This window comes from Dysidea avara, chromosome 9, assembly GCF_963678975.1.
Source record: "Dysidea avara chromosome 9, odDysAvar1.4, whole genome shotgun sequence".
Lineage (NCBI taxonomy): Eukaryota > Metazoa > Porifera > Demospongiae > Dictyoceratida > Dysideidae > Dysidea > Dysidea avara.
In genome coordinates this window covers 2,334,062-2,359,631 of record NC_089280.1, presented here as the reverse complement: position 1 = coordinate 2,359,631, position 25,570 = coordinate 2,334,062, and the positions used below count along the sequence as shown (strand labels likewise).

The 25,570-nt window shown below is 41.3% G+C and overlaps 5 protein-coding genes across 10 annotated transcripts; 2 read left to right on the top strand and 3 right to left on the bottom strand.

The window, feature by feature from the left end:
- Positions 1–44: 44 nt before the first annotated feature.
- On the bottom strand, positions 45–7,468 carry LOC136266529 (uncharacterized). Its single transcript, XM_066061537.1, has 9 exons — positions 7,391–7,468; positions 7,231–7,271; positions 6,835–6,924; positions 5,089–5,191; positions 4,984–5,038; positions 3,381–3,539; positions 1,810–1,994; positions 1,648–1,692; positions 45–1,600 (listed from the first exon to the last, which is right to left on the bottom strand). The coding sequence occupies exons 2-9, from the start codon at positions 7,231–7,233 to the stop codon at positions 84–86; spliced, it is 2,157 nt and encodes a 718-aa protein (XP_065917609.1). The 5' UTR covers positions 7,234–7,271; positions 7,391–7,468; the 3' UTR covers positions 45–83.
- LOC136265813 (roquin-2-like) lies at positions 7,453–13,886 on the top strand. Of its 4 annotated transcripts, none has more exons than XM_066060735.1 (12): positions 7,453–7,694; positions 8,016–9,024; positions 9,073–9,120; positions 9,256–9,408; positions 9,455–9,602; positions 9,662–9,750; positions 10,286–10,333; positions 11,686–11,795; positions 11,850–12,255; positions 12,578–13,118; positions 13,230–13,303; positions 13,496–13,886. In XM_066060735.1, exons 2-12 carry the CDS (start codon positions 8,260–8,262, stop codon positions 13,682–13,684), a joined length of 2,571 nt encoding a protein of 856 aa, XP_065916807.1. In that variant the 5' UTR covers positions 7,453–7,694; positions 8,016–8,259; the 3' UTR covers positions 13,685–13,886. The 4 variants fall into 4 exon arrangements, with proteins under 4 accessions (XP_065916807.1, XP_065916805.1, XP_065916808.1 ...); XM_066060733.1 differs by having other exon boundaries at positions 10,286–10,336; XM_066060734.1 differs by lacking the exon at positions 7,453–7,694 and adding an exon at positions 7,714–7,864 and having other exon boundaries at positions 10,286–10,336.
- Positions 13,725–14,952, bottom strand: LOC136265837 (tRNA-splicing endonuclease subunit Sen15-like). Its single transcript, XM_066060776.1, has 5 exons — positions 14,793–14,952; positions 14,667–14,746; positions 14,565–14,617; positions 14,034–14,075; positions 13,725–13,990 (listed from the first exon to the last, which is right to left on the bottom strand). Exons 1-5 carry the CDS (start codon positions 14,851–14,853, stop codon positions 13,879–13,881), a joined length of 348 nt encoding a protein of 115 aa, XP_065916848.1. The 5' UTR covers positions 14,854–14,952; the 3' UTR covers positions 13,725–13,878.
- Positions 14,917–22,735, top strand: LOC136265805 (uncharacterized). The gene is made up of 11 exons (XM_066060724.1): positions 14,917–15,080; positions 15,132–15,266; positions 15,371–15,679; positions 16,332–16,478; positions 16,526–16,654; positions 16,804–16,889; positions 16,941–17,041; positions 17,190–17,418; positions 17,470–20,535; positions 20,589–20,714; positions 20,905–22,735. The coding sequence occupies exons 2-11, from the start codon at positions 15,173–15,175 to the stop codon at positions 22,615–22,617; spliced, it is 6,000 nt and encodes a 1,999-aa protein (XP_065916796.1). The 5' UTR covers positions 14,917–15,080; positions 15,132–15,172; the 3' UTR covers positions 22,618–22,735.
- On the bottom strand, positions 22,629–25,570 carry LOC136265827 (E3 ubiquitin-protein ligase RNF25-like). 3 transcript variants are annotated; one of them, XM_066060763.1, is made up of 10 exons: positions 25,423–25,549; positions 25,088–25,339; positions 24,858–24,929; positions 24,602–24,692; positions 24,421–24,558; positions 24,292–24,363; positions 24,096–24,242; positions 23,942–24,040; positions 23,754–23,894; positions 22,629–22,867 (listed from the first exon to the last, which is right to left on the bottom strand). In XM_066060763.1, exons 2-10 carry the CDS (start codon positions 25,135–25,137, stop codon positions 22,676–22,678), a joined length of 1,002 nt encoding a protein of 333 aa, XP_065916835.1. In that variant the 5' UTR covers positions 25,138–25,339; positions 25,423–25,549; the 3' UTR covers positions 22,629–22,675. The 3 variants fall into 3 exon arrangements, with proteins under 3 accessions (XP_065916835.1, XP_065916834.1, XP_065916836.1); XM_066060762.1 differs by lacking the exon at positions 25,088–25,339 and having other exon boundaries at positions 25,423–25,570; XM_066060764.1 differs by lacking the exon at positions 25,088–25,339 and having other exon boundaries at positions 23,763–23,894; positions 25,423–25,570.

Sequence of the window (25,570 nt, the reverse complement as noted above, 5' to 3'; positions counted from 1 at the left end):
TTGCTCTGCTATTTGCAGTTGCTTACTACCTAATCATAAAAGGATTTCATTGAAGGCGATTTGTTTTTTAAAAAAATTATACATCATTTGTGTACAATATAGACAGCTTTAGGACTGGACTGCCTCCTCAAAAACCTACTGGTAAAAGGGAATCCAGTGTAAGTGATATTGTTGAAGTATTTGTGAACAACATAGTTGACAGCTGGCATGTTGCAGTTTAAATGTGGAGGGGTGTGGTCCAGTGACCATGCGATCCTGGTGAGTAACGCTCTCATAATATGCCTACTGCCCCCAATCACTCCAGCATTATACACCGTTGACAATCTCAACATATCATATATCTCCCCTTGTAACACGGAGTGGTTACCAAAACAGTTAGCAAGTCTGGAACTCAGCCATGGCATTGCCTTCATGTCCGGGAAGATGTCGATATCAGTACCAACATAAAGACGATCCCCAACTACGTCCATTAATTCAAATGGATTACGTTGGAATATCACATCAGAGATGTCTGTCAGCAATACTCTCTTAACATCAGGGTGGTGTTTTAAGTAGTCACTGTAAGCATAGAACCTGGCATCATTGGTCGAGCGATTCTTCAATGATGACACCCTATGAAATGTAATATTGTGATAGACGTGAGTTAGTCGGTCCATGAACCCCTGATCTAATCCATCATGGAATATCACACCCCTAAGGTAATTTTGTTGTAGTGATAAGAACCACCAATGGATGTAAGAGAAACGGTTGGGATGTTTGTGTCTGTTCCTCTGTGGATCTACTTCTGTTGAAAAATATGAGGTGAAGATTACATCATATTGTTTAGTTCTTTGTCTAGTAAAATCATGTAGCCATGACTTGTAGTATTGTAGTCCAGTCTCCATTTCTATCACATTGTTACAGTTTAGTTCAACTTTAGTACAAGTTCTGTTAGTACTCAGGTGAGATACAATGATATTGACTACCTGGTTGATGTACCAGCATGCCTTTGTGTGTGTCACTGCGTCCCCCACACTTCCCCATGGTCCGTACACACCAGAGAGTCTCACAGACACAAACGGAATCTTGTAGAGTGAATGATACGTTGAGCCAGTTAGTTCAAAAGTCTTCAACCACACCCTGCTTGTAATGTGGTCCCAACCATGAGGTGATAATAAAACTAGACGACTACAAGGTGACACTTCTTTAACTGCATCCAGTAAGATAACAAACTCTTTTAAATGACCAGCCCAACTTTTAATATTGTCACCATTGTATTCTGAAGTGATGTAGTATATATCAGTGAAGCGTCCATCATTCAGCAGTGACCTGGTGTTAGTGTAGTTACTATAGTTCATCCAGTGAACATCAATGTCACTAGTTTGTAACTGATCTAGTCTGTACCATAACAACTGGTCCTCGTGTACGTCAAGGTGTGACCCGGTGGCATGGACATGGTATTTGTTATGAAGGTGTAGCGACAGTCGAGCACCAATGAAGCTATCAGCTCCTATCACCAACACATTATCACTAGCTTGTATAAGGTCGCAATGAGTGTTAGCTTGTGGGGAACATAGTAAGGATTGTTCGGTAACTCCTCTGCCACGAATACTAATAACACCTACAAGGTGTGAACATATCACTTTAACATCTTCCAATATGTCATACCTGATCTGGGCAACAGTCGACCTGCATTTCTCTTGAGTGTGTCATCTATAATAACGACAAGGTGTGTACATGTTAGTTTTGTTGCCAAGGGCAAACTCTATTTAAAGCCCAGTTAACAACATACAAATTATCGTACCTACTCAAGTGTTACACGACACTTACCTATTGTACTGATTCCGACCATTAATGAGAAACCATATAACAATGCTACCACTATGAATACGTTAAGCAACGTGCATCGTTTGCGCATGCTTCGCCTGTCCCTCCCCTTCGCGAGCACTTGTCCACAATCCGAGGGCGTGGCTATAATGATCTTATTGTCAATTGCTGTGCTAGCGTTGTCGCTGCTATCTCATGTACAAGGCGCCACTGATCTGTGTGTATTACCATCAACTGTACATGTTGGACAAAATGACACTTGCAGCAGTTTGTCAGGGATCACGCGAGATGCTATTAATTGGGCTGGAATGAAGGGGGAACAGGAAGCCATTCAAATACTAGTAGGAGGCGTGCCTCCATCAGCAAACCTATCAGCTAATTTATCACTGCAATTCTCAGACCTCACCCAGCAGTTTGGGGTAGGTCAGATCCCCTCATCCAGTTTGCAGTGGTGGCAGGTGGGGTATGTGAACTGTAAGGAGACAACTAGGTACCCTGGATCAGGGGGTGGATGGAGACCTGACCCCTTATTAGTTCCTATTAATAATGGGGTCTTATTAGAAGCCAATAACAGTCAACCACTATGGGTGACTATTACTATTCCATCATCTTCTCTTGCAGGCAACTACATTGGCAGTGTATCAGTTACCATACTATCAGATGGTGCAGGCATGTCTACACAGATCCCTATCTATCTTGTAGTATGGGACATCACCCTGCCCACTCTCAAGGATGCTAAATTTCCTGCCATTTTCTCATTCAGTGACGGCGGACTCAAACCTTACTATACTAATGTTACTGCAATAAAGTCTAGCTACTATAACTTGTTAGTGGAGCAAAGAGTGGCCAGTAATGATCTATATCAGGGTGTGCCGTCCCCAGATGAGGACTATGCCATGTTGTTTGCTGCTGGTGTGCAATATTTGGGGTTAGTAGATGTTGATGCAGTTGCTACCATGGTAACAGGTCACACTGGACTACGAGGAACATGTCGTAATTACACTGACAATGACGTTAATAAGGTCATCAACTACCTACAACCTTACATTGACAAGTACAATAAACTAGGATATCTTGATAACATGTACGTCTATGGGTTCGATGAGGTACTGGCTGAATGTACTGACAGTATTAATAAGATGTTTGGAGGTATTAAGAACAAGTGGCCTAACCTTACTACAATAGCAGCTATAAACTTTATACCACCTACCACCCTACCACTAGACATATGGGTACTACAATATGAGTTCTATGATAGAGAGAAGACTGCCCCTTGGATTGCTAGTGGTAAACAGCAATGGTGGTACCACTGTATTGAACCATCTAAAGATGTCTACCTGAATTCCTTCATTGAACGACCATTACTGGAGACAAGATTAATGTACTGGCTAGCTAGCACAGAGCAAGTCGGTGGATGGTTGTATTATGCTATTAACTTATGGAAGAGAGTCCCTTCCACAAATGCTACCCTACAAAGACTTGACAATACAGCCAGAACTGACTATGATCCAGCTAACTACATCTGGTATCCAAACACCAATATATTTGCTAACGGTGATGGCTACTTCATATACCCTGGACAAGATAGTCCCATATCCACTACTAGACTACACAACTTCAGGGATGGGTTTGAAGATATTGAGTTGTTGAGAATGTTGGACCTCAACTCCACACGGCAATTGGCAGAACCTCTCGTGAGGGGACCAACTAACTTTACACTTGATCCATACCTCCTAGAAGAGACCAGAAGAAAAGCAGCTGAGTTAGTGATGAAGATGACATATAATTCTCCAGGTGTTAATTAGCATGTTGTGTGTTCAATGGACTGTAATTATACTATTGTATAGTGAAATAAAACAGTTCACCTAGCTGTAAAAAATCATTTTTGCGTGTGTCAATGTTTACTGTAATTGAATTGTAACATGAATCACACAACCCATACAATGGCATATTATGGTGGATATTGTGTATGTGAGATATTTACTGAGTCATGTCCCATTTGACAATACATTACACACGGTGTATATATATATATTCCTCAAATAACTAGTGATGCACATGTCCTGTGTTAAGGGGGAAGTTTAACGAACCGGTACCTTTGTCCTATTCTCGTCCCCAGCCACCCACATGCTTGGTCACACAAAGGTCATTAATACAACTTCTTGGCCCAGGAAGTATACACACTACTGTGTATACCAACAAGCATGTTTGTAGCAATATTCCATGAGGCAGTAGCTAAAAACTATTTTTTACAACTAGTCCAAACCTGGTTGAGGGGGGGGTAGCAGTACATATAAACAAAAAAAATATATTTTGTATTTTTGCAATTGTGCTCTATATTGTCACAGTTGTTATGTAGCAAAATGTTGGTGAAGGGAATGATTGAAGCAGGGATTTCAGGGGAGTGCGGGAGCATCGTTTACCTAGTTGAAACATAATTGTGGCAAGATTAAATCTGGAAGCAATTTGAGATAAGTGATTGAGACCTGGAACTAAAAACAAACTTACAGTAACGTACAAGCCAATTCTTTAGATCAAACTATTGTTTTATAAGATTTTAAGGCAATTATTTTTATATCAATAGCCGACTGTGAAAATGACCATAACTATAAGTTGTAATCTTAGTGGACCACAAAAGGAAACTGAAAGTGGTAATCTCAAGACTGGATCTGAGGTACTTTTAGTCAAATCCCTGTAAACATGCACAGCACATGTATGTAATTTTTAACTTCATTCTTTTCTGTGGTACAGCTTGCTAGTTAGTCTGACTTTTATTTACAACTAGCCTAAAGTCATTTACAACTAGCTTTTTGGCCACAACTACCCCCCCCTTCCCCTTTTTAGCCCCTGCCACTAGGACCAAGAAAGTGGACAAAGTCACCAGACGATCTTCATGTGATGGAGCATGTGAACACTGGGGACAAGATAACCTTTGTGCTTAAAACTTAGCAATGTAGACTGATGAAATTTTTGAAGTAACCTCCATTTCTGGCAGATTGCTCAATACTAATATAATAAAACAAGCCAATGAGAACAAGATTTGAATCAGATTCATTACAATTCATTGTTTATTTTAATCGGACCCCAAAACCTACAGATGATGATGTACAATTTACAAAATGTATTGGGTGACTCATGTGATTAACTTCTAATTACCATGGTAACAGTTAGTGTGACTTCTTGGCTGCTTGTTTGGCTTGTTGTTGTATTGTCACGACAGACACAAACACCCCTGGGGGAGGGTAACAATGACACACACTCGGCAGTACAACACTAACTCACCAATCACTCCCATCAATATCATCCCCAACGTTATGGGGACTACAATAGCATAATATCTCGGTAAGAAATAGTTATGGATTAGGTGACTTGGCTCCACAAAAGGCTGTAATGAGAAATCATCCAATAATATCACCAAATAATATTCATTGTCTAGCTACACTTAAAATATAAATATCCTGTAAATGGGTCATTTAACTGACCACACTCCATTAGTTACAAAGGAACAGTATTGTTTATAATAGGTCACCTGATATATGGTGTAGTCATTGTTTGACAGTGTAAAGGTCAAAAGGTCAAACACAACTATATAAGGATTACTATTTATTGGCCTTCTGTTTCAGATGGTTCAAACTACCCCTTCACCAACATTGTCCTTTCAGTGGAATTTTTTCCTCTTTGTTTGGAAGCCAGGGAGTTATTCATGATAACTTTGGTACAACGGTTGTTCAGCTCAGGAGCCACTGGTGTCTATTTGTATTTTGAGATTATATACTGGCAGACAAGAGCTGATGAACAGTGTTAAGATCCAACACTGGTAGAACCATAGTATACCTCCTGATACTCCACAAGTATAGAAGAACCAACTGAAACATGTGGTGTACTAACCACTAATGGACAAGTATGCTTTGAAGGGTGGTCATTTCTGACCAACAAGATTTTCCCAAGAGTCTGATTATCATTGAAGTCACCACATGTGTTTATCATCAATGAACACTCTGATGATATTTCATATGTTCATGTGATGAGCATGTGTTTCCTTTGCTGTATATATCACTGCTTGTATAAGTTTATAAATTTGATTCATGCCAAGACTCAACCAAGGATATTAAACCAAGATTGGAAATTTGTAAAGAAGTCACAGCCAGCTACACACCTACAGCCAGCTACACACCTACAGCCAGGTACTACAACTCTCTAACAAATGGTTGAAGGAAATAATGCTTCAACATGGCTGAAAAGCATTACAAAGTGTGACTGGATCTGGGAAAACCAGTCTTATCACCCATGTAGGGATGAACTAGGCTAAGTTATGGACCACTCAGGTCTCAAAACTGGCTAAAATGAAAGAAAATTGACAGCATAGGTCTTTACTCAACACCACAGAGATGTGCAGCCACATACTGAGCTCCATTAAGGCCCCACATTGCACGTACAGATCGCCACTTGTCTTGGGAAAAGCAGCCAGCAAAACCAGACCACTCAAGTCTAGCTGATTTTGATTGTGGAATTACACAGTTTATTCATGTAGCTTTGTGGTCTTGGTGAAAAATCAAATCTGCTGACATGGGCGGTAAGACCAATTTTCCCAGGCTTTCGCTTTCAATTTTTTGAACAGCCTCTTTCCCTCCTTCTGGACCCCTGCCTCCCTCTCCTTTTGGAGCTCGCCTGATAAACTATCTAAAATGACATATTGGTTCTGTAGTACTTCATTTCTGGTAATAGACTATTTACGCTGGATAGAAAATTCATCACACAATAATACTGAAATTAACTTCAAATACAAAAAGCGCCATAAACCCATTGAATAAGCCTCTTGCATGGTCAATACAAGCACATTATCAAGAGTCAAGACATTGACATTAATTCTCATGTGCTTGTGGTACTGAAATACAAACAAACTACATGATATATATAGCCTTTATTTTTTTATTTGCTTTCCCCAGTAAATACCATGTACCCATTGATAGATGACACGTACGTATTGTATCCACACATGCACGCACGCACGCACTCACACACACTTACCAATATCATCACCCACACAGTATAATACAGGAATACACCAATAGCCACTAACATTAGTAGACTACCCACCAACTTGTCTGACCAACTAGCCTATACAAGAAAATACAACAGGATAATTGTTAGTTGATATGATACAGAAGCCGATGAAGGTGTGACAACAACTGTGATTGATGTTTGGGAAGTATACATGCAGTGTACACTTATTTGGAGGTAAACTGTAGGAGTTGAGGATTAGTTGCCAGTGTGATCTCAGCCAGTATTTCTTTTATTTGTGTGCATGTGATGTAGTGTGAGTAGTGTTAGGCATATCCTATATACCAAGCTACTGACACAGTGACGATGCAAGTGTATATTGGTAGTTTAGCAAGTTATGCACACACAGTAACACAATCTTACCATTATTTGCTCCTTCACCTTACTAGGGGGACATGTCTAATCTGTAAAGTCAAAGTACTACATAACAAGGAGGATTTAAGTTTAAAGCCAGTATAGCTACAGTTAAGATAATGCATTACACATTCACTGCACCCGTATGTACTTTGTACAAACTATGTACCTTCGACAATCACCTGTATTCTAAAGTAATTCGTGCAATACTGGGTACTAAAAAAAAAATTTTTTTTTTTAAAACCTGTAAAACCGGTAGTCGAGCCTGTATTTCATCAGGTCGTGTTTTTCACTTAGCGTTCTAACGTGGAGGAAGAAATGTGGAGTCCTCGAATTGAGGCAAAGTGTTGAAGATGTGTTGGGACGAAGAGGGAATTACAAGCGTAGATTTAACGTAGCTTAGTATTAGTCTAGTAGGTAATAGGTTAGGTACAAGAATATCTTAGGTATCAGCGACCATAAAACTTCAGCCGGTTAGTGCGTATAACAACTTATTTGTGCATATATATGTTTGTGAGTTCCATGTTGAGTCATTGTCCTGTGCTATTTGCGCACGTGATAACAACGTTCTTTTAAACTTAAGCCGTAGTGTTGCTTGAGACAGTTGGTTTGTTTTCGTTCTGGAAAACGTTCATGTATTTCTGTGAGTAATTGTGTACGTGTTGCGTAAATAGTGGTTAATTTTGTACCGCCAAAAAAGTTAAGTGATAAACGCTGAACAGTGTTGATAACTTACTAACGGTGTTGATTGTGTAAATTGGCGGGTTGTTTACATAGTGTAATGTCTTCCCCAGGCCGGCTATAGGGCAGCAGACAAGGTCACTACCGCTACGTATCATGGTCTCTACCTCGCATAGTGTTAACATTTCCGACGTACTTACTACTACATTGGCCAGCTACACTAACCACCAGAGGCCAACCAAGCACGTCTTCTGATGTGTGGACGATTCTACAAGAGCTATTGACACATTTGATCAGTTTATTTGGTCAGTTTCACAACTACATATTTATACAGTTTTCTTATAAACAAGCGAGAGTATGTCCATTCAGAAGCAGTGGTCAGAATTCCATTTGTGCGACATTTGCATGGTGCAGTTTAACTCCTCCAACAATGTGCCACTTACCCTTGTTTGTGGCCACACGTTCTGCAAGAAGTGTCTCTCCAAGCTGAAGAATCGTCAGTGCCCTCATGACAAGAATGTTCAGATACCAGATCTCGCTGGCATCCCTATTAACTATGCCATCTTGAAACTGTTGGACCAAAATGGTTTGGAGATTCCTGCTCCAATTATTAAGATCCTTGAGGACACGGATGATGATCTTCAGCAATTCTACAAAGTTAAGGAGTTCATGGACAACTTAGCAATGTTTCTAAAGCCCTTGTTAGTTAATGGAGCACAAGCACTAAATGTGACCTACCTCACTCGACCGATGTTGAAGAAACTCGTTACAATAGTTAACAGTCAACTACTGGAGATTGAGGGAAGGGCACGTATCATGCGCACCGCACGATCGCTAGCAGAACGTACCATCACTGAATTGTTAATAATTCACCAAGGTCAACAACAACTCTCTCACCAATTATGGGCAGCTGTCCGATGTCGTGGCTGCCAGTTCCTGGGTCCTGTCATGCAAGAGGAGACACTCAAGTATATACAAAAAGTGTTGGAGAGTGGACAAGCATTGTCCAGGAAGAACATCGTACTGTACGTCGTAGAACAACTTGAGAAGCAATTTCCTCAAGCATCTCGTACTAGTGTGGGCCATGTGGTACAACTATTGTACCGTTCATCTTGTTTTAATGTGAGTATGACACTTATATGATGTGGTGATTGTATCATGATGTTATAGGTGGACAAGAGAGATGGGGATTCTTCTTTGATGCAGTTAAAGGAAGAGGTGGGTAGTATAATATAGTAGGTTTGTGGTTTTTATAAAATATGAGCTAATAGGTCACATTGGCTAAGTGTTTTTTATAAATGTTTTCTAAACCTAGTGACACTGCATCTATCAATATAGTATCATTCTTTTTAGTATCGTAACCATGATGCTCTGCGTAAGGAGCATGACACTCAGATTGTTAAGATAGCAATGGAGGCTGGACTAAGGATAGGCCCAGAGCAGTGGTCATCTCTGTTATATGGTGACCAGAAGCACAAGTCACACATGCAGTCCATCATTGATAAGGTAAGGGACAGTGAGACAATATACCAGTGTTGATGTGTGTGTGTAGTTGATAGCCATGGGCTGTACCTCTGGTGGTGTGAATGAGCTGGTGATAGCACTGGAACGTGCACAAGATCCTTATAGCCTCTCAGAGATGGTTCCATCTCTAGAAGAATTGCTGAATAGGAAACTAGACTCTGAGAAGGATAGTTCTGGTAAGAGTGATTAGTGATTTAAACTATTGGAATATGGTTGATGTATGTTTATTCAACAGACAAAGGAGCAGTGTTCTCATTGAGTGCTTGTGCAGGCTCACTAGAGGCTCTGATCTCAGTAGTGAGCAAATTTGTGGAATTCATGAAGGTGGGTAGTGATATAATACCTGTATGTGTGGTTTGGGGTTAGTATGGCTTGCAGTCAAACTGGACTTGAAAACTAGCTTTATTGGCAACTGGTTATACTGGATTTAAATGTGCTTAGGTCATTAGTAACTGGATCCGTAAGATAATTGATATGTGCTTAGGTCACATGAAAGATGTTTATATAAACTTCCTGTCATAATGAAACATTAGGAAGAGATTTAATTTTTGCAGTAGCTTTTAACAGCAGATGACCTCACTGTTGTAGAAACTGTGGCTTACTGTAAGGCTGGCTACTTGTTAAACTGGAATTAAACTTGGACACTTCAAAACGGCTTCATACATCCAAAGATGTTTTCCTAGCAACCATTAGTAGCATTAACAAGTGTAGTTTATATGGCTGCTATCATTCCTGTGAAGTGTACTTGTAACTGCTGAAGCCATTCTTTACAAGGTCATCATCAGTTAGTATACTCCACAGGTCTGGGATGGGTATATAAAGGGTGTTTAACGCTGTGATGTGTGCTTGCTTTGTTTAGCAAAAACAAAAACCTAATAATAGTGAGATGGTCAGTGGTTCACAGCAGGTAGTAGTACCACGCCATTATCAGTTGTAGCATATTAACAAAGTGATCTTGTTAATGTGGAGGTCAATTATTACCTATTAACTCTGTTTGTTCTAAAATGAAGACAGTACAATATTGATAATGTGGTTACTCCACTCATGATCACTTGTTGACATGTTACATCTGTAAACATTGTTGTGTCTTGTTAGTTAAGTATTTAGTTTGGGTAATAGTTCAACTAGACCAGAGTATACTGAGGGAGTAGGGTCTACTACAGTGGAACCTGTTAATCTGGACACTAGAAAATGAGGATACTCCCTGTGGTGTTTCCTTAGTACATAATTGGTCTTGATAATCAGTACACTATTGGTTGGTCTCAAGTTGTCCTTGATATACAGGTTGTCCTTGATATACAGGTTGTCCTTGATATACAGGTTGTCCTTGATATACAGGATATACAGGTTTCACTGTAAATGTTGTTTGTTATATTAGTGGTGTGTTGGGTTGTGGTCCATTAGGTTGTTACCCATTTGTTGACAGTGTAGTATTAAGGGTTATTTCAACATTATGTCATAATTCTAATAGTTTCATTTTCATTACAGTCATGCATCCCTTTTGTCATAAGACTACTGTGTGTGGGTTGTCCCCTAGGTGACCTCTTTTTGGTGAAGTATACATAACAACGTTGTTCCTTCTCTAATAATGTGTATCAGTGTGGTGTGTTGAGCCAGAGTAGGTTGGTCAGGTGTCACCAAACATCTCACAATTTCAGGGGAAAGCAATTCTATCACCTTGTTGTTGATACAAGTATATATGTGATGTGTTGATTGGTCCAGAGGGTCTAAAAATGGCTTTGGCTAAATGCTTGCTTGCAGGAAATGGGACAAACACTTGAGCATGCTAATATGACTGACTTACCAACCTCTATTGACGTTTGAAAACTGCAAGTGATGAGTTAGCATCATATGTCGTCCCCACTATCCTGAGTGAGGTGTGGGTACCAGACTGTGGAGTAGTGCAAAGTTGTCAAGTCCAGCTAAGTTAGGTAACTCAAAGGTTGCAGCACAAGTTGCTGTCAGACTGATTAGGTTAGGAACACTTACAGCATTATATTATTTCTTCTGCATTTTTAATTTTTTGAGGTCATGAGATAAGTGATGATGCATGACCAACCTCTTATTTAATGCCCACCAAGTGTGCACACATAACCTCAGGCATTCATGCCTGAAATCTTACATAGCAAGACATGATTATTATAGTGAAGCCAGGACTATGAAAAGAACTGTAAAGGTTGCTGGTCTAGTAATATAATTTATGTAAATAGATTTGTGACCGTTAGACTAACATTTACTGTATTGTGTGATCATTTGTAGCTTCTTGGGAACAAATACAAGACTGGTCTATGTCGAGATCTGGCCCGACCAGGAGGGTGTCCTCGAGGAACCAACTGCACTTATGCTCACTCTCAAGACGAATTAGACAGGTGAGACGATGCGCACAACACATTGGGATAATGGTGACATGACATATTACACAGGTATAGGGTAATCAGTCAACAGAGTAGAGGCAAGGGTAAATCACTGGACATTAATAATAAACCCAAGACTTCACTGCAACCATACACCAAGCCTTCTCAGCCCATCACGTCATCTATGCCAGTCACACAAAGCTACCAGCTACCACCACAATCTTACAATGATCCCGCCAACTTCCCTGTCAACTATGACCGCCCCCTCGGCCAGTACAGTGGTGAACAGTTGATATCTCGAGGAGGATCACAACGTACTGCCCCTACCAGGCCTAGTCCACCTACCACTGGAATGTTTCATGATCCAATGGGTGGATACAGGTCAAAGGGAGGAGAGCCTGACATGTTCACTGGATCATTCAAGGGACCTGCCATGTATAATGCTCCTAGTGGAGTACTGGGAGGATCTGCTGAGGTGGGTAGTGTTGTGATGGTACAACTGTCTAGTTATTACACTAGTTGAACATGTTAACTAAGAATACTCTTACTGTGTTCACTTCTTGATCAGTGTTGAGATTTGGATGGTTTCTTTGGACAAGTAATTCTAAAAAAATAGGTTTCCTAACCTAAAGTTTGTGACACTTATCAGGTTTTGTTTTCTATGACTAAATTGTATAAGTGCCTAATTGAAAATTGTGTAAACTATTATTTCAGCCATGCAAGATCATCACAAATATTATTATCCCAATATAGTATAGTTAATAGAGAACAATGTTGCTATCACTAATCCTCTACAGGTATACCAGCAACCCCCTCCTGCTCCTACCAGCTTGTCAGCTCTGAGAATGAGAAGAGAGAATATTAAACAAATGATGGAGCAGGCTGGTGGTGACCAACTAGGAGGGATGGGTGAACTACAAGATGACTTCTTCCAGAAGCCATCTAGTCTACCTAATGAACACTTTCTGTCCTTGGATGAACAGCCAACATCAAACAGGAGTTCTATATCTGATGAAGAGCCTGATGTTGGCTTTATCAACAAGACCAGATCATTTCCTGACCTCTCTAAGAGCAGTCAAGCTCATGCTCAACAACAACTAGCTATACAGGAGGCAAGACTGAGGAAGAGAGAACAGGATTTGGATCAGAGGGAGCTTCACTTACATCGTCTTGGTGGGAATTTCCCCAGAGGAGTGTATTCTCGGGAACAACAAATGTATGGAGGAGGTGGTTATGGAGCTAACTGGTCTGGTCAATTACGCTACACTGGTCAGCAGAGTTCTCAACCACCCACCCCTGGTGGATACGTGTATGAACAACAATGGAGTAGACCACATGGTACGTCCTCATGTGTGTCACAGTGGGTTACTAGTAATAGTATTTTAAAATGCAATTATAGGGTACATGAAAATTAGTGTGTGAAATATCAAACTGCTCATCATGTTACAGGTAACATTACCCAGGAGATGGCCCGTATGTCACTACACGACACACCCAACCCTATGATGTCACATGGATATGATGTGAGTATGATACTGAGAAATGTTAATTATTGTGAACTATCACTTAATGTGATAAATGTTGTAACATCAAAGCTAACATCAAAGCCTTGGTCACATGTCATCATTACCATTGTGAAACATTATACATGTTATGTGTGACCAAATAAAATGTTGAGTTCTTTGATCATTTTGAGTCTTTTTTTTTTACTCCAGCACACTCAGGAGGATGCTCTGATTGCTCAGTTTGTGGCTAATCAAGAACAACAAAAGTTGCACCATGGTTACGGTGCTGCACAACTTCCAGGGTATTCCCCTTCGCTAGGAGCCAGCAATTACTCATTCCCATCAACTGCTGCTGCCTATGGTAGCTCTGGCTACACTCTCGCTCAAAAATTTCAATAGCTCTAGTAATGATTTTTTTTGCTGTACTTAAAATTAGGTATTCCTTGCAAATGATTAATTTTTTATAATCTGTTGTCATGCCCCATGCTATTGTAACATGAACACACACTACATACAGTTACACACACAACTTCAGTTGTATTGGAGTGTATCTCCTAACTCAGCGCATCACATTTTAGTTGCAATCAAATTGTTCACTGTTTGTAGTTTCGTGTTTCTCTGTTTGGCAGGTCTGGGGGGTGAATATCTTTGAATATGTTGTAATAAGCTATTGTAGAATCATCATCCACTACAGCCAATATAAAACTACAACACCAATAATGTACTATGGTGTTAATATAGCTATTACCTCTTGATGTCTCCACACAACTGGCCTAATCCACCACTCAACCTATAAACAACATAACCTGTTTTAATTAACAACTTCCCTGGTAAAAATGACCTTGGATCAAAGACATTCCAGATGGCCATGTATATATATATATATACCATATGCATGTATCCCTGGACCTTTAAAATAAATTTTGTCAAGGTGGCTTGTTGCTTTAATAGTTTAGTGCTTGCATGTGTAATACACTTCATGAGCTATTCCTCTGTGGTCTGACTGATACTCAGTATTGACACTGGTCAATTAGCAGACATCATACAGGTTGCTTGGAATACAATTAAACAATTTGCACATGATTACTCAAACACATGAGCTGTATCAAGCTGCTTTTTATAAAGTACAACTACATTATTTGCTTATTAAATCATTAGACAACACCAGGACATATTGAGGTAGTTAATTCAAAATACTGCACGTAAGTATTCACATGATCACGTTAAAAAAATTACGTGTGCAAACTGCTTTTGCAAGCAACCTGGAGTGGTCACCTACATGTCTATGCTGATCACGTGACTCGCTGACAACGGTAGTACACAACGTAATTCCTGTTAGTGCACACTACATGAATTTGTGTTAATATATTAGAATACACACCTGTTGCTGGTCTCTGGCACACAGGTAAGTCATATTTAGTTCACTACAATGCTTCAGTTCCACGTTACTCCATTTCTTCACTAAACCATGACTGGAATTAACGTACCGACTATCACCATACTTTACCTTCACTTAGATGGAGGCTAGTCACTAATGAGGCGTGGAGTTGTACATTATCTCCCGCCATTATCAACTAGACGAGGCCCAGCTGGTAACTAACACCTTTACCGCCACCGCCATTGGCTAAGTCACGTGTACTTAATAAAATGGTGGTCGCGTGGTGATACTTTGCGCGCCACTGGAAAATTTTTCATCCTTTAAATTTACTTGTTCGTTATCAGAATTCGTCGAAAAGAGGGCGTCTTGTGTATTACCCGTACAGGTCGCTTCATTTCGTCTGGATATATTGTTAGGGTTAGCTATGGTTGGTAAGTCACGTCTCGTATTTTATCTTCCTTGTTAAAGGCCCGGGGTGCCTCCTCCTAACTAATGAGTGCCTTGCTGAAATGGCTAATGTCGCTCGAAAAGATGCGAAAAAGTTCTCCTCGCTAAACGTCAATTCCACATACAAAGGGGTCAGGCCGGAGTCTAAAGGCCCAGGTAAGCTAACCATATCATAATTGTGACCTAGTAGCAGTTATTCCTGTATGGTGGCCTCGGTAAGGGTGTATTGGTGATATCTGTTCTATTTAATGCACATTTAGGTAGTAAAGGCGGTTTCCAAAGCCTTGGTAAAATAGTCAAGCGGATGCCAGGCCCTGCTCAGCTGCCAAGCCTGAGAAAGGAGAATGCTGGCAATGACCCCACTGTCAACCTAGTACCAACTGGGGGAGGCTGGGGTGCAGGCAAGGAAGATGAGCAACAGGACACCAACAAGGAGTTAACTAATGTAGCATCATCTCCGCCAGTACCTCAACAAGATACACAACAACAAACGAATAACCAACAACCACCTGTGGATAATACCAGTGTGAAGAAGGAGACCATCTGGGCCAAAGAGGTGAACAGTGTAGGTAAGTAATCACTTCCAACTTGTGGCCATGTTATGCATCAAATCCTTGTCTGTATGGTTCAACTAACATGTTGAGTGCAGTTCATGTGACAGAATATGTAGTTCTAACGTGTTGAGCATATTTGTGGATGTCAGTCATCTTTTACCTCCACATGAAACATATTTACTGGTAGTAAGGATGTTGACATTTGATAAAGGATACATTGCCTGCTCAATTAGGGTGATGAGAATGATGCTAGGTTAAGAGAATAGTAGGTCATACAGTGGAACACTACTGTTTTATAGGGTGATATACTTCTTATGGTTGTAATTACATAGAAAATTTACCAAGAATGAATAAAAAGCTACTCCATGTGTCCACCATTTTCCTTAGGCACGCGAGTCAGATGCTACTATACAACCGTCAACTAGTTAGTTAGTTTACAGTCCGAATTCTAACCCTAGTAAAGTATTGTTTCTTAATGGACTTCCCTACCCCAGCTAAATTGCTGTAGGGTTATAAATATCATTTATGGTGACGTTATAATTAGTTACTGTAGTAGTAATAGTTGTATCTGACAGCTAGCCTCACTGTGTGTATGTACCAGGAGTACAATAGTTACTGTACACAGTGACTTATTGTATGATAAACTGATAATTTGACTGATGTCTAGGTCCATCCCACCCTGCCCCTAGTCAACATTTCCAAAAGAATTTTCCTTCACTGGAGGAGAGAGAGGCACATAACAACACTAAGAGGACTGGTAATCATGACAACTCGGACATCATTCACTATGACAACGAAGTGGAGAATGTCACTGGTCAGTTTATGAGGTGTACACCTGTGTGTATTAACCATGTATTGTAGGGGGCCCAGCACCCCCACCACCTGGTCCTCCCTATCAATATGGCCCTAGAGGACCGAGACCTCCTTATTCTATGCCACCACACATGGCACCACCTTACCTGCCCCGTGGGATGGGCCCTTTTAGACATGGTAAGTGTTGTATGTGTCTGTGTGTTGGTATATAGTGCAATAGTTAATGCTACAGATTTCATCCTTTTGATGGTGTACAGGTGACTATTTATTGTGATACTAAAAATATCTTTAGTGTTTACCTATTTACTATCATTTTCTCTTCTAAGGAATGCCTCCCCCACCCCCAGCAGAGTTCAACCAATATGGCAGTCACCCAGGAGCTGCATCATTCCGTGGATATCCTCCTCAACAGGTACTAGTATTACTGTTGTAATGGTTGTTGTGTTATGAGGTTTTGTTGCAGCATCCAGGCCCACCCCCTAATGCTGCTGGTCATTACTACATGCCAGGATATATGCCACCACGTGGACAGCCACCCCCTGGAGTGAACATCAGCCATAACATGTATGTGTAGTGTTGTATGTCAGTAGCTCGGTGTAGTGTTGTCATTTGTATTGTATTGTGTGTGACGTATTGTGATGTTTAGAGAGTAACTGGTAATGCAGTGTACGTGTACATGTAACACACTGGATATTATGACCCATCACTGTAGGGATCCCTACCAGGAGGGCCAGTCCAAACTAGTAAAGAGTGAAGAGCTCAAGAACCTTGAGCTGCCAGAGGAAGATGATGATGTGGGAGGGTGGGCAGGATATCACGAAGAAGTGGACTACAGCAAGAAAGTTGTGTTTGATGATTCCAGTGATGATGAGGACAGACCTAACCATCAACCAAGTCAGACTAAGAGAAAGGAAAGCTCAGAATCAGGGGACATCAAAACAGTATGTTATTATTTATTTGCTAAATTGTTGATGTTTCTGTGTTGTTATTAGGAAGCTCTACCTGTTACTGAACCTCAGCAGTTGAGACAACAGCCACACCACCATCCTGAACAAGTTCCTAAACACTTTTATGGCCCACCTCATGGAGATCCTCGTTACTATCATGGAATACCACCTCAACGATATGGGTATTACCCTCCTGCTCCTAGGGTTGTAGTTGCTACCCGACCAGTTGAGAAGGAGCGGATGGCACAACGCCCACCTTCCGATGTGTCATGGCAACAGGGTAGGAGGGGCACCAAGGGGATTCCCCCACCAGAAGCAGCCTGGGGAGAAGACCATATGATTACACCATCATTATCCACTAGTAGCCAAGCTGCTGTACAGGCCCCAGGTGATATTGAACTGTTGGATCAAGTAGCACAACATAATGATACTGAACCACCTAACACTGCTACAGCTGCTGACAAGAAGCACGTCTCATTTCACATTGAACAGCAACAACAACACCCATCAGCTCGGAGACAACCTATTAAGGTTATGATGAGAGATATGAAGTCAGCAACAAGAGATGATAATGACCAGCTTCCAGCTGATGCACTCCATCATGGCGGCATGGGGAAACCCCCTTATCACCCTAGGCCTAGTGACAGTGACACACAAGTGATGAATGATAAACAATTACCAACTCAGCGAGTGTCAGCTTGGAAAGCTGCTGATAGAGGACACATCACATCTACTCGAACACTTTATGAACCTGAAGGTGACAAGAGTGCTAAGAAATTTAATGCTCTCATCAAACAGACAGCTAGTGATCGAGCCAAGAGGAGTTCAGTAGGTGACAATGTACAAGATGAACAGGTACACAGTCCTAGTGGGGATATCAAGATATTGAAATCTGATGACAAACAAACTAAAGGTAAACAACAGTCATCAGCACCTCCTACAAACAATGAGACAGACAAGGAGGCAACAGATCAGAAGCCACACCAGCCATCTGGTAAAACTAGACATGACTCATCATCTTCACGGAAAACAACTAAGAGGGATCGACCTGCTGTACGTCAGTACCAACCACCGGCAGCAAGAGGTCAGGATGAACAGGTTTATACCTCAGAGAACAAAACTGGTGGATCACGTCGACCACCCAGACAACAGGAATATGCCTATGAGGGACGATATCAACGACGTAAAGAACCTGGACATTTTGAGGGAAAACACTATCCTGAAGGTAAATACCAACATAAGACTGAGGGGAAACACCTGTCACAAGCTGATGAAAAACAGTCTGAAGGGAAAAATCAGTCCCATTCAGAGGGGAAACACCATTCCTATTCTGAGCGGAAACGTCATCCCCATTCTGACGGGAAACACCTTGATAGTAAACACCAGTCTCATCCAGAGGGGAAGCACCAATCCCATTCTGAAGGGAAACATCTTGATAATAAACACCACGAGGGGAAATACTCTGAAGGTAGACGCCAATCACAACCTGAGGGTAAACACCAGAAACAGCACCATTCTGAAGGAAGACATGTTGATAGTAGGAGAGAGAGACCTAAAAGAGACAAGGACATAAAGGACTTGCCATCATCTCAAGAGGAACCACACCCTCAAGAAGATGGTGAGAAGAGCATACAATCAGGAAAAGAGGCTCACAACAAATCTGTTGGAGAGGCAAAACAACAAAAGAAAAAATCAAACACATCAGTCAGCGGTGGACAAAAAGAAACAACAGGGGCCAAGGCAAGATCATCTCGAGGGAGAAATCGTAATGATGACTGGGGTTATTACAATGATGAATATTACAATGACTACCAATGGTATGGAGGTAATTATGATTATTACAACTATCATGATTATGAGTACGGTTATGATTACCAACGAGAATACTACCCTGAGCAGCGTAGGGGACCACAAGGAAGATCACGACAGCAGCAACAATCTATGTCATCATCAACAGAGAAGAAAGACTCTACAACCAGGAGATCACAGCAGTCTGCCACAACAGGGAGACCTCCTAGAACAAGAAAGGAAGAATCTAGGAAAGATGAACCTTCAGATGGTGTAGACAAGACCCAACAACAGAAAGGTAGTAAGAGCAAAGATGAGGACAAGCCATTACATGAAGGAGGAGCTGACAACAGGAGAAGGAGAACAGACTCAAGACAGCAGCAGCTACAAGATAATGACAAGAGACGCTTTGCTAGATCAGGTAGTGGTGGCAAGGGCCCTGCTGGACGGGGTACTGGTGCTAACAGGACTTCACCCAGTAACAGTTCTCTAGATCAGAGACCAGTTGATGACCTCCAACAAAAGACCACTAATAAGAAAGATGCTGCAGTAAAGGAGAAGGCTCCAGCAAGGATGGTCAATGTTGATATTAACAGTCCTAATGTGGTGGTGATTGATGAAGATGTGACCACTCCTTTATCACCAAGCTCTGCTGGTGAGGTAGACGACTTTATCAGAGTAACGTCTAAGAAAGAAAAAAGAGAAATGAAAGAACAAGAAAAATATCGTCAACAGGAAAAACAACGTAAGGCAGAGGAGGAAGAGAGCAAGAAAAAACATCCATCAAAGAAGTCATCGCACAAGAGTAAACAGCAACAACAACATTCTGCTCATGAACAAACATCACAACAAGGGGAGACCCAATCTGCCCCTAGTAATAGCTGGATGCCTACTACTACTATTACTACACAGAGTAGCACCATCTGGGCTGACACTTACACTAACTTGTTATCTGAAGGTGTACATCACCCGAACTATATAACACCCTCTTTAATAAGACCACCAGGTGATTATCAGTTGTTCCCAACGTCATACACTACCACTCCTGCTGTACCACTAGCACATCTTAGTGCTGCTGTGGACTCTAGTGTGGCACAAGAACTGCCTACGTCTGCGTCACAAGGTCACACCCTGTCAGAGACAGAAAAAGTGGCCAGTGTAGAGAGGCAAGACCCTGTACCATCAGGACGTGGTGTTGTAAGAACTGATCTACCAGTGTCTAAATCTCACTCATCTGTGTCAGTGGGTGGAGCTATAGGGAGAGGGCGTGGCTCATCCAGCAGAGCTCCAGGCAGCAACAGAGGAGTCAGCTCATCACATAAAGTAAAATACATCATTACATCCCATAATCGTGTATTATGTCTAGTTTGTTACAGGATAAGAGATTACCTACAAGTTCATCTGACAGCAAATTATCATCAACTACACCAACCACTCCTAAGATGTCCAAGCCTAGTACAGCAGTACGCAGCAAGCCAATACCAACAAACACAATTGACAAGGTAGCGTAGTACTGCTACCCCTGCACAACACACACCTCATATTAATTGTTGTTGATGCATGTATGTGATAAGTTGTCAATAAAACTAATCAATAATAGTATTGGGTTAGTGGGTTGTGTTTGTTTGTTTGTTTGTTTGTTGTCTAATTAGGGGGACCTGCTCACTTCCTGCTCTCTTGCCACTACTGCAGGTTATTGAAGTGACTACGACGCCAGCTCCAGCAGCAGCAGTCACAGCAAGAAGAGGATCTACCACATCATCACAAGTCCAGGCCAGTGGTGGTGGCAAGAGGGCAGGCAGACAACAGCAGAATACCAGGGATGGTAGTAAGACTAACACACAATCAACTAATGTACCTACTAATTCTTATGCTGGAGTGGTCAAGTCATCTCCTGTGTATTATGACCAGCACAACACTGGTTCTCCTGCAGGCAAGCCAGTGGCTTATGTCAGACCTACACCATCTAATGGTAACGACAGTGAACAAGTGAGTGAGGTGAGTACAAGCTCACCAGTCCAGTTTCCGACTGCTGATGTCAGCAGAGATGTGGTGGCATCTGTTACGAGTGACCGTCATGTAACTGACAATGTCACATTTGTGTCTGCTGCTGCTGCAATTGTCATGACAACTGCTGTTACCACAACAACTACTGTTAAACCGTTCACCTTTGTGGCTTCTGCAAAGAATGTTACTATTAGCAACAGCTCATCAACAGGCACTGTGACAACTACCAGTGCAAAGCGGTCTCCTATTAGAGAGGACACAAATAGAGATGGTATTGAGGTGGCCACCAAGAGGATTAGATTAGGGCCATCGGTACAGTCAACTACCCTACAGTTTGCCACTAAACTGAACATTTCAGCTGTGCCATTTGTACCTTCATCAGGTAACCAATCAGTTGTGACTGCTATGTGCACTGTAGCCACACCTTCAATGAAAACTGCAGTCAAGGTACCTGTACAGTTAGCCCCACTTTCAACAAAAGCCATGCCCGCACTCTCAGCTGCAGCACTAGCCAGGCCTATAGTATCCACTCAGGAAGTAGTAGCCACACCTCCTGTTGCAGTAGCTATGTCGTCTGTAAATGCAGTGCAGTCAGTCATAGCTGTGCCCTCATTGGCAGCCACACCTTCTATTACTACACAGTCAATGATAACCAAATCTAATGCAGCCACACCTTTAGTACCTGCACGGTCAATGGTAGTCACACCTTCTGTTGCAGCAGCAGCAGCCATGCCCCCACACAAACATCCAGCAGTTATTGCAGGCTACCAGCTCCCATCAGGTGCAATAGTTCCTGCTCCAACTATATTGCCTGTGTTTGTGCCACATACTCATATGGCTGCAGCAGCCACTGGTGGAGGATTTGCTATATCACAGACTGCACCTTATCCACCAGTGTTCCCTGCAGTACCCAGCCACACATACCACATTGATGCTGCACATCAGCCACACCCACACTCCATCATGGGACTAGCATACTCAGGAGGAATCCCAATGCAGCCACACCCACAAGCAGCTGCTAACAGTTACAGGCTACTAGTACCAGCAGCTCCACCCACTGCCATCTTGCAGCAGCCAGTCCAGCAAATAGATTACCATCAACAGCAGAGGAAGAAGGAACAAGACCCCAAGAGGTACTCTGATCAAAACATAGTCCCACAAGTCTACAAGTTCCCAACTGCTCCATTGCCAGTAGTATCCAGTGAAGGACGACGTACTCTACTAGAGAATCCTACAGTGGTACCAGCTCCCATGCCCCCTCCTCTCCTGTTTGATAACACAACATTGACCGGTAGCAAGCGTAAGAGACGAGGCCCTTTGATGCCATTACCACAGCAACTGCCGCAACAACTACCGCAACAATTACCTACTAGGAACATCATGAAAACGTTATGGTGATGATGCCATCATTGTCAAATTTGGAATTGAGAAATATTGTACATAATAATTATAATTATTAGTGATAGTACTGTTTGTGTCTTGCTTTCTTGTTAACATAATAATAATTACCAGTAGATGTTCTGTGTTGATGTGATGAAGTCTTCTTACTAGTAACACTGGTTGTGTTAGTGACGGTTGTTGTCGTCGTTGTGGAAATGGTTGTACCAGTTGCTAAGGTAACATCAGCTTGTTGGGTAGATGGGGGTGTCTATACAAATAGATATAAAATAATGGCAGGTTTATTGTTGTGAGAGTAAACTCTACAAGTTGAGATGCAAGTAAATTACTCACTTTGTGTGTATAGTGAACACTACTATATCAGAATCAAATTTTAGCAAGACAATCATTTGAAAACTGGAGGAGATTGAGATTGGACGAGCTCTAAGTGCCACCTAAACATTGGTATTTCAAGGTGAAGCTTCAACAGACTTGTCTGTATGGAACAATAATGACCTTCACTGTGGTGGCGCTTAAAGCATGTCCAACATCCCCCGCTGCTATGCATTAAAATACAGTAAAATGGTCAAGAGTACATAATATTTATATGGGGAAAGTATCTAACTTGAATGCATTCACCAAACACCCTGGGTAACGCAACAGCTCAGCCTTTTGTGAGAACAAAGGCTTTGCCCTCATCAACATAAATCAACAGTTCTCTATTCCCAATGAAGGTGATGATTTGATGAAAAATGAACTTTACCCAGGGTTTTTGTACAGAGAGTTAGATACTCTCCCCATATAAATATTATGTACTCTCGGTATAACTTAAATGTTTTGAGGGGGAGATTTTATATTCAGACCTCCATATACCGTACAACAGGTAATATCAACAAAAAGAAAATTTGATGAATTCATGATTAGTCAGCTTTGACGATTTAAATTTGACAAAAAGCAAGAAACCACAGATCTAACTGGACATGTGACTTTTCAGGTGCTTATTGAGATTTTTGACATTAAAATTTGACAAATGTAACAATTTATCAAATTATTCTTCCGTCAAAATTTCCTGTTGTACAGTACAGTTGAAAATACCCCCCTTGAATTTTTCTATATGCAGATTACACACAAACACACTATTCATTATAATCTCTCACCCAGCTTACCCAGTTCCAGTCCACAATATGTGGATCCTTGGAGTGGTCAATTATTCCACCTTGTGTCCTCTGTTTGTCCATCAATCTTCTCCACTGTTCCATTCTTTGCTTATCATCATCACTTGGCAGGTATGAAACTGTCTGTGTATTGTGATGTCATCATTACCATGGTAGTGGTGACATGTTACCTGTTCATCTACACTGTCACAAACTACAACTCCACTGATGTCACGGAAACATGATGAACTACCAGACAATTCTACACGACACACAGGACACTTCACACACTACAAAAATACACAATGACACTACAATGTGGCCACACCCCTCAGGTGGTCACACTTTTGGTGATGCAGCCACCGGTTGTCCTGGGATACTGTCATCATTGACTTCCTCTAGCCACAACTGTTCTTGATGTTGTACATAATGTGAAAAACAGTAAACATGAAAGTAATGATAACAATCTGTCTTCGTGAAATCATCTTGTTCCTATATGAGATCTGGTGGATTACTAACATTGTGATATACAATAATTCACCTCAAATACACACATACAAATGGAACAGATTCCACATGGCCTGTTTTGGTCAGTCAAGCAATCCCTAACATGCTGGAGGTGTACAATATACTCTAATAGAACAGTCAGTTTGGGGGGCAGCTCACAAACCTCTAATAGATCATACACCATGGGACATCCCAGCCTATCCTGGGCCATTATCTGTAGATCATTTCTTATACTAGTAATATGAGCATCTGATAGGCCACGATAAATAACTATCTTTGTAACTGGTGGTGACTGTGGATACTAGAACAACCAGTTATTCTTGTTATGGAGTATCCTGACAAACCTGCTTGTTCAACTCCAACATGACATCAGCATACACAAATTGTCGATCATCGTCAGTTCTGGGAGTAATGTGAACACTGAGTGTGATCAACCTGTGGAATATATGATACCTGTACATGTGACTGCTTGATACACTCTATAATGTGACCCTCAATGGTGCCAAAATATTGTCAGGCGGTAGATTGTAATGCAATAAACCATGTCAGAAAAAAGAGGTATTCAGAGATAATTATTTTTAAATTGTAGTTACTACTTACCCATCATATTCCTTGACTACCAACTCATCACAGTAAATGTTAGTGAGTAGCTCCAGCTCATTAGTGACCACACTATGGAAATACAAAGAACCGTAAAGAAGATCACTATGGCTCATTAAACATGCTAGATTTTCCATTGATCTTGTGACAATTGAAGTTGGCTGTCTAGGTCATTTCATGCCAGTGACCATTACAAGACTTAGAAATGCGTGCCATCTACCGAAGAGTACAATATGTTGTACACTTCAGCAGGCAGCTCATGTTGCCATCTCCTGTTCATACAGGATATTTAATGCTCGGGCTTCAGATGTAGTTGATTTATTGAACTGTTGAAATAATTATTTTTTCTTGCCAGGGCTCCAGTTGATATTGTAGGCAGCCCTGAGACTAGCCTCCTGACCCCTTGTAATTATATTGTATATGTAATCATCATCACTATTACTCCACATGTATAACCCTCAGGTATTTTCGAGTTTTCAAGTCTGGTATCGAAGAAAGACGTAATGATATATATTTCAATGGCTACCTCTCAAAACTTAACCCTGACAGTTCAATACACACATACCTCTCACTGTCTGAAGAAGATTGCGTTGACAACTGAGGAAGATATTTCTGTGCCATTTTCAGCGAGGCGCCAGTTTTTATCGCGCCCTTTCAAACGCGTAGCGCCACCATTGATAGGCGCCACAAGTCACTGTCGTAGACCATAGATA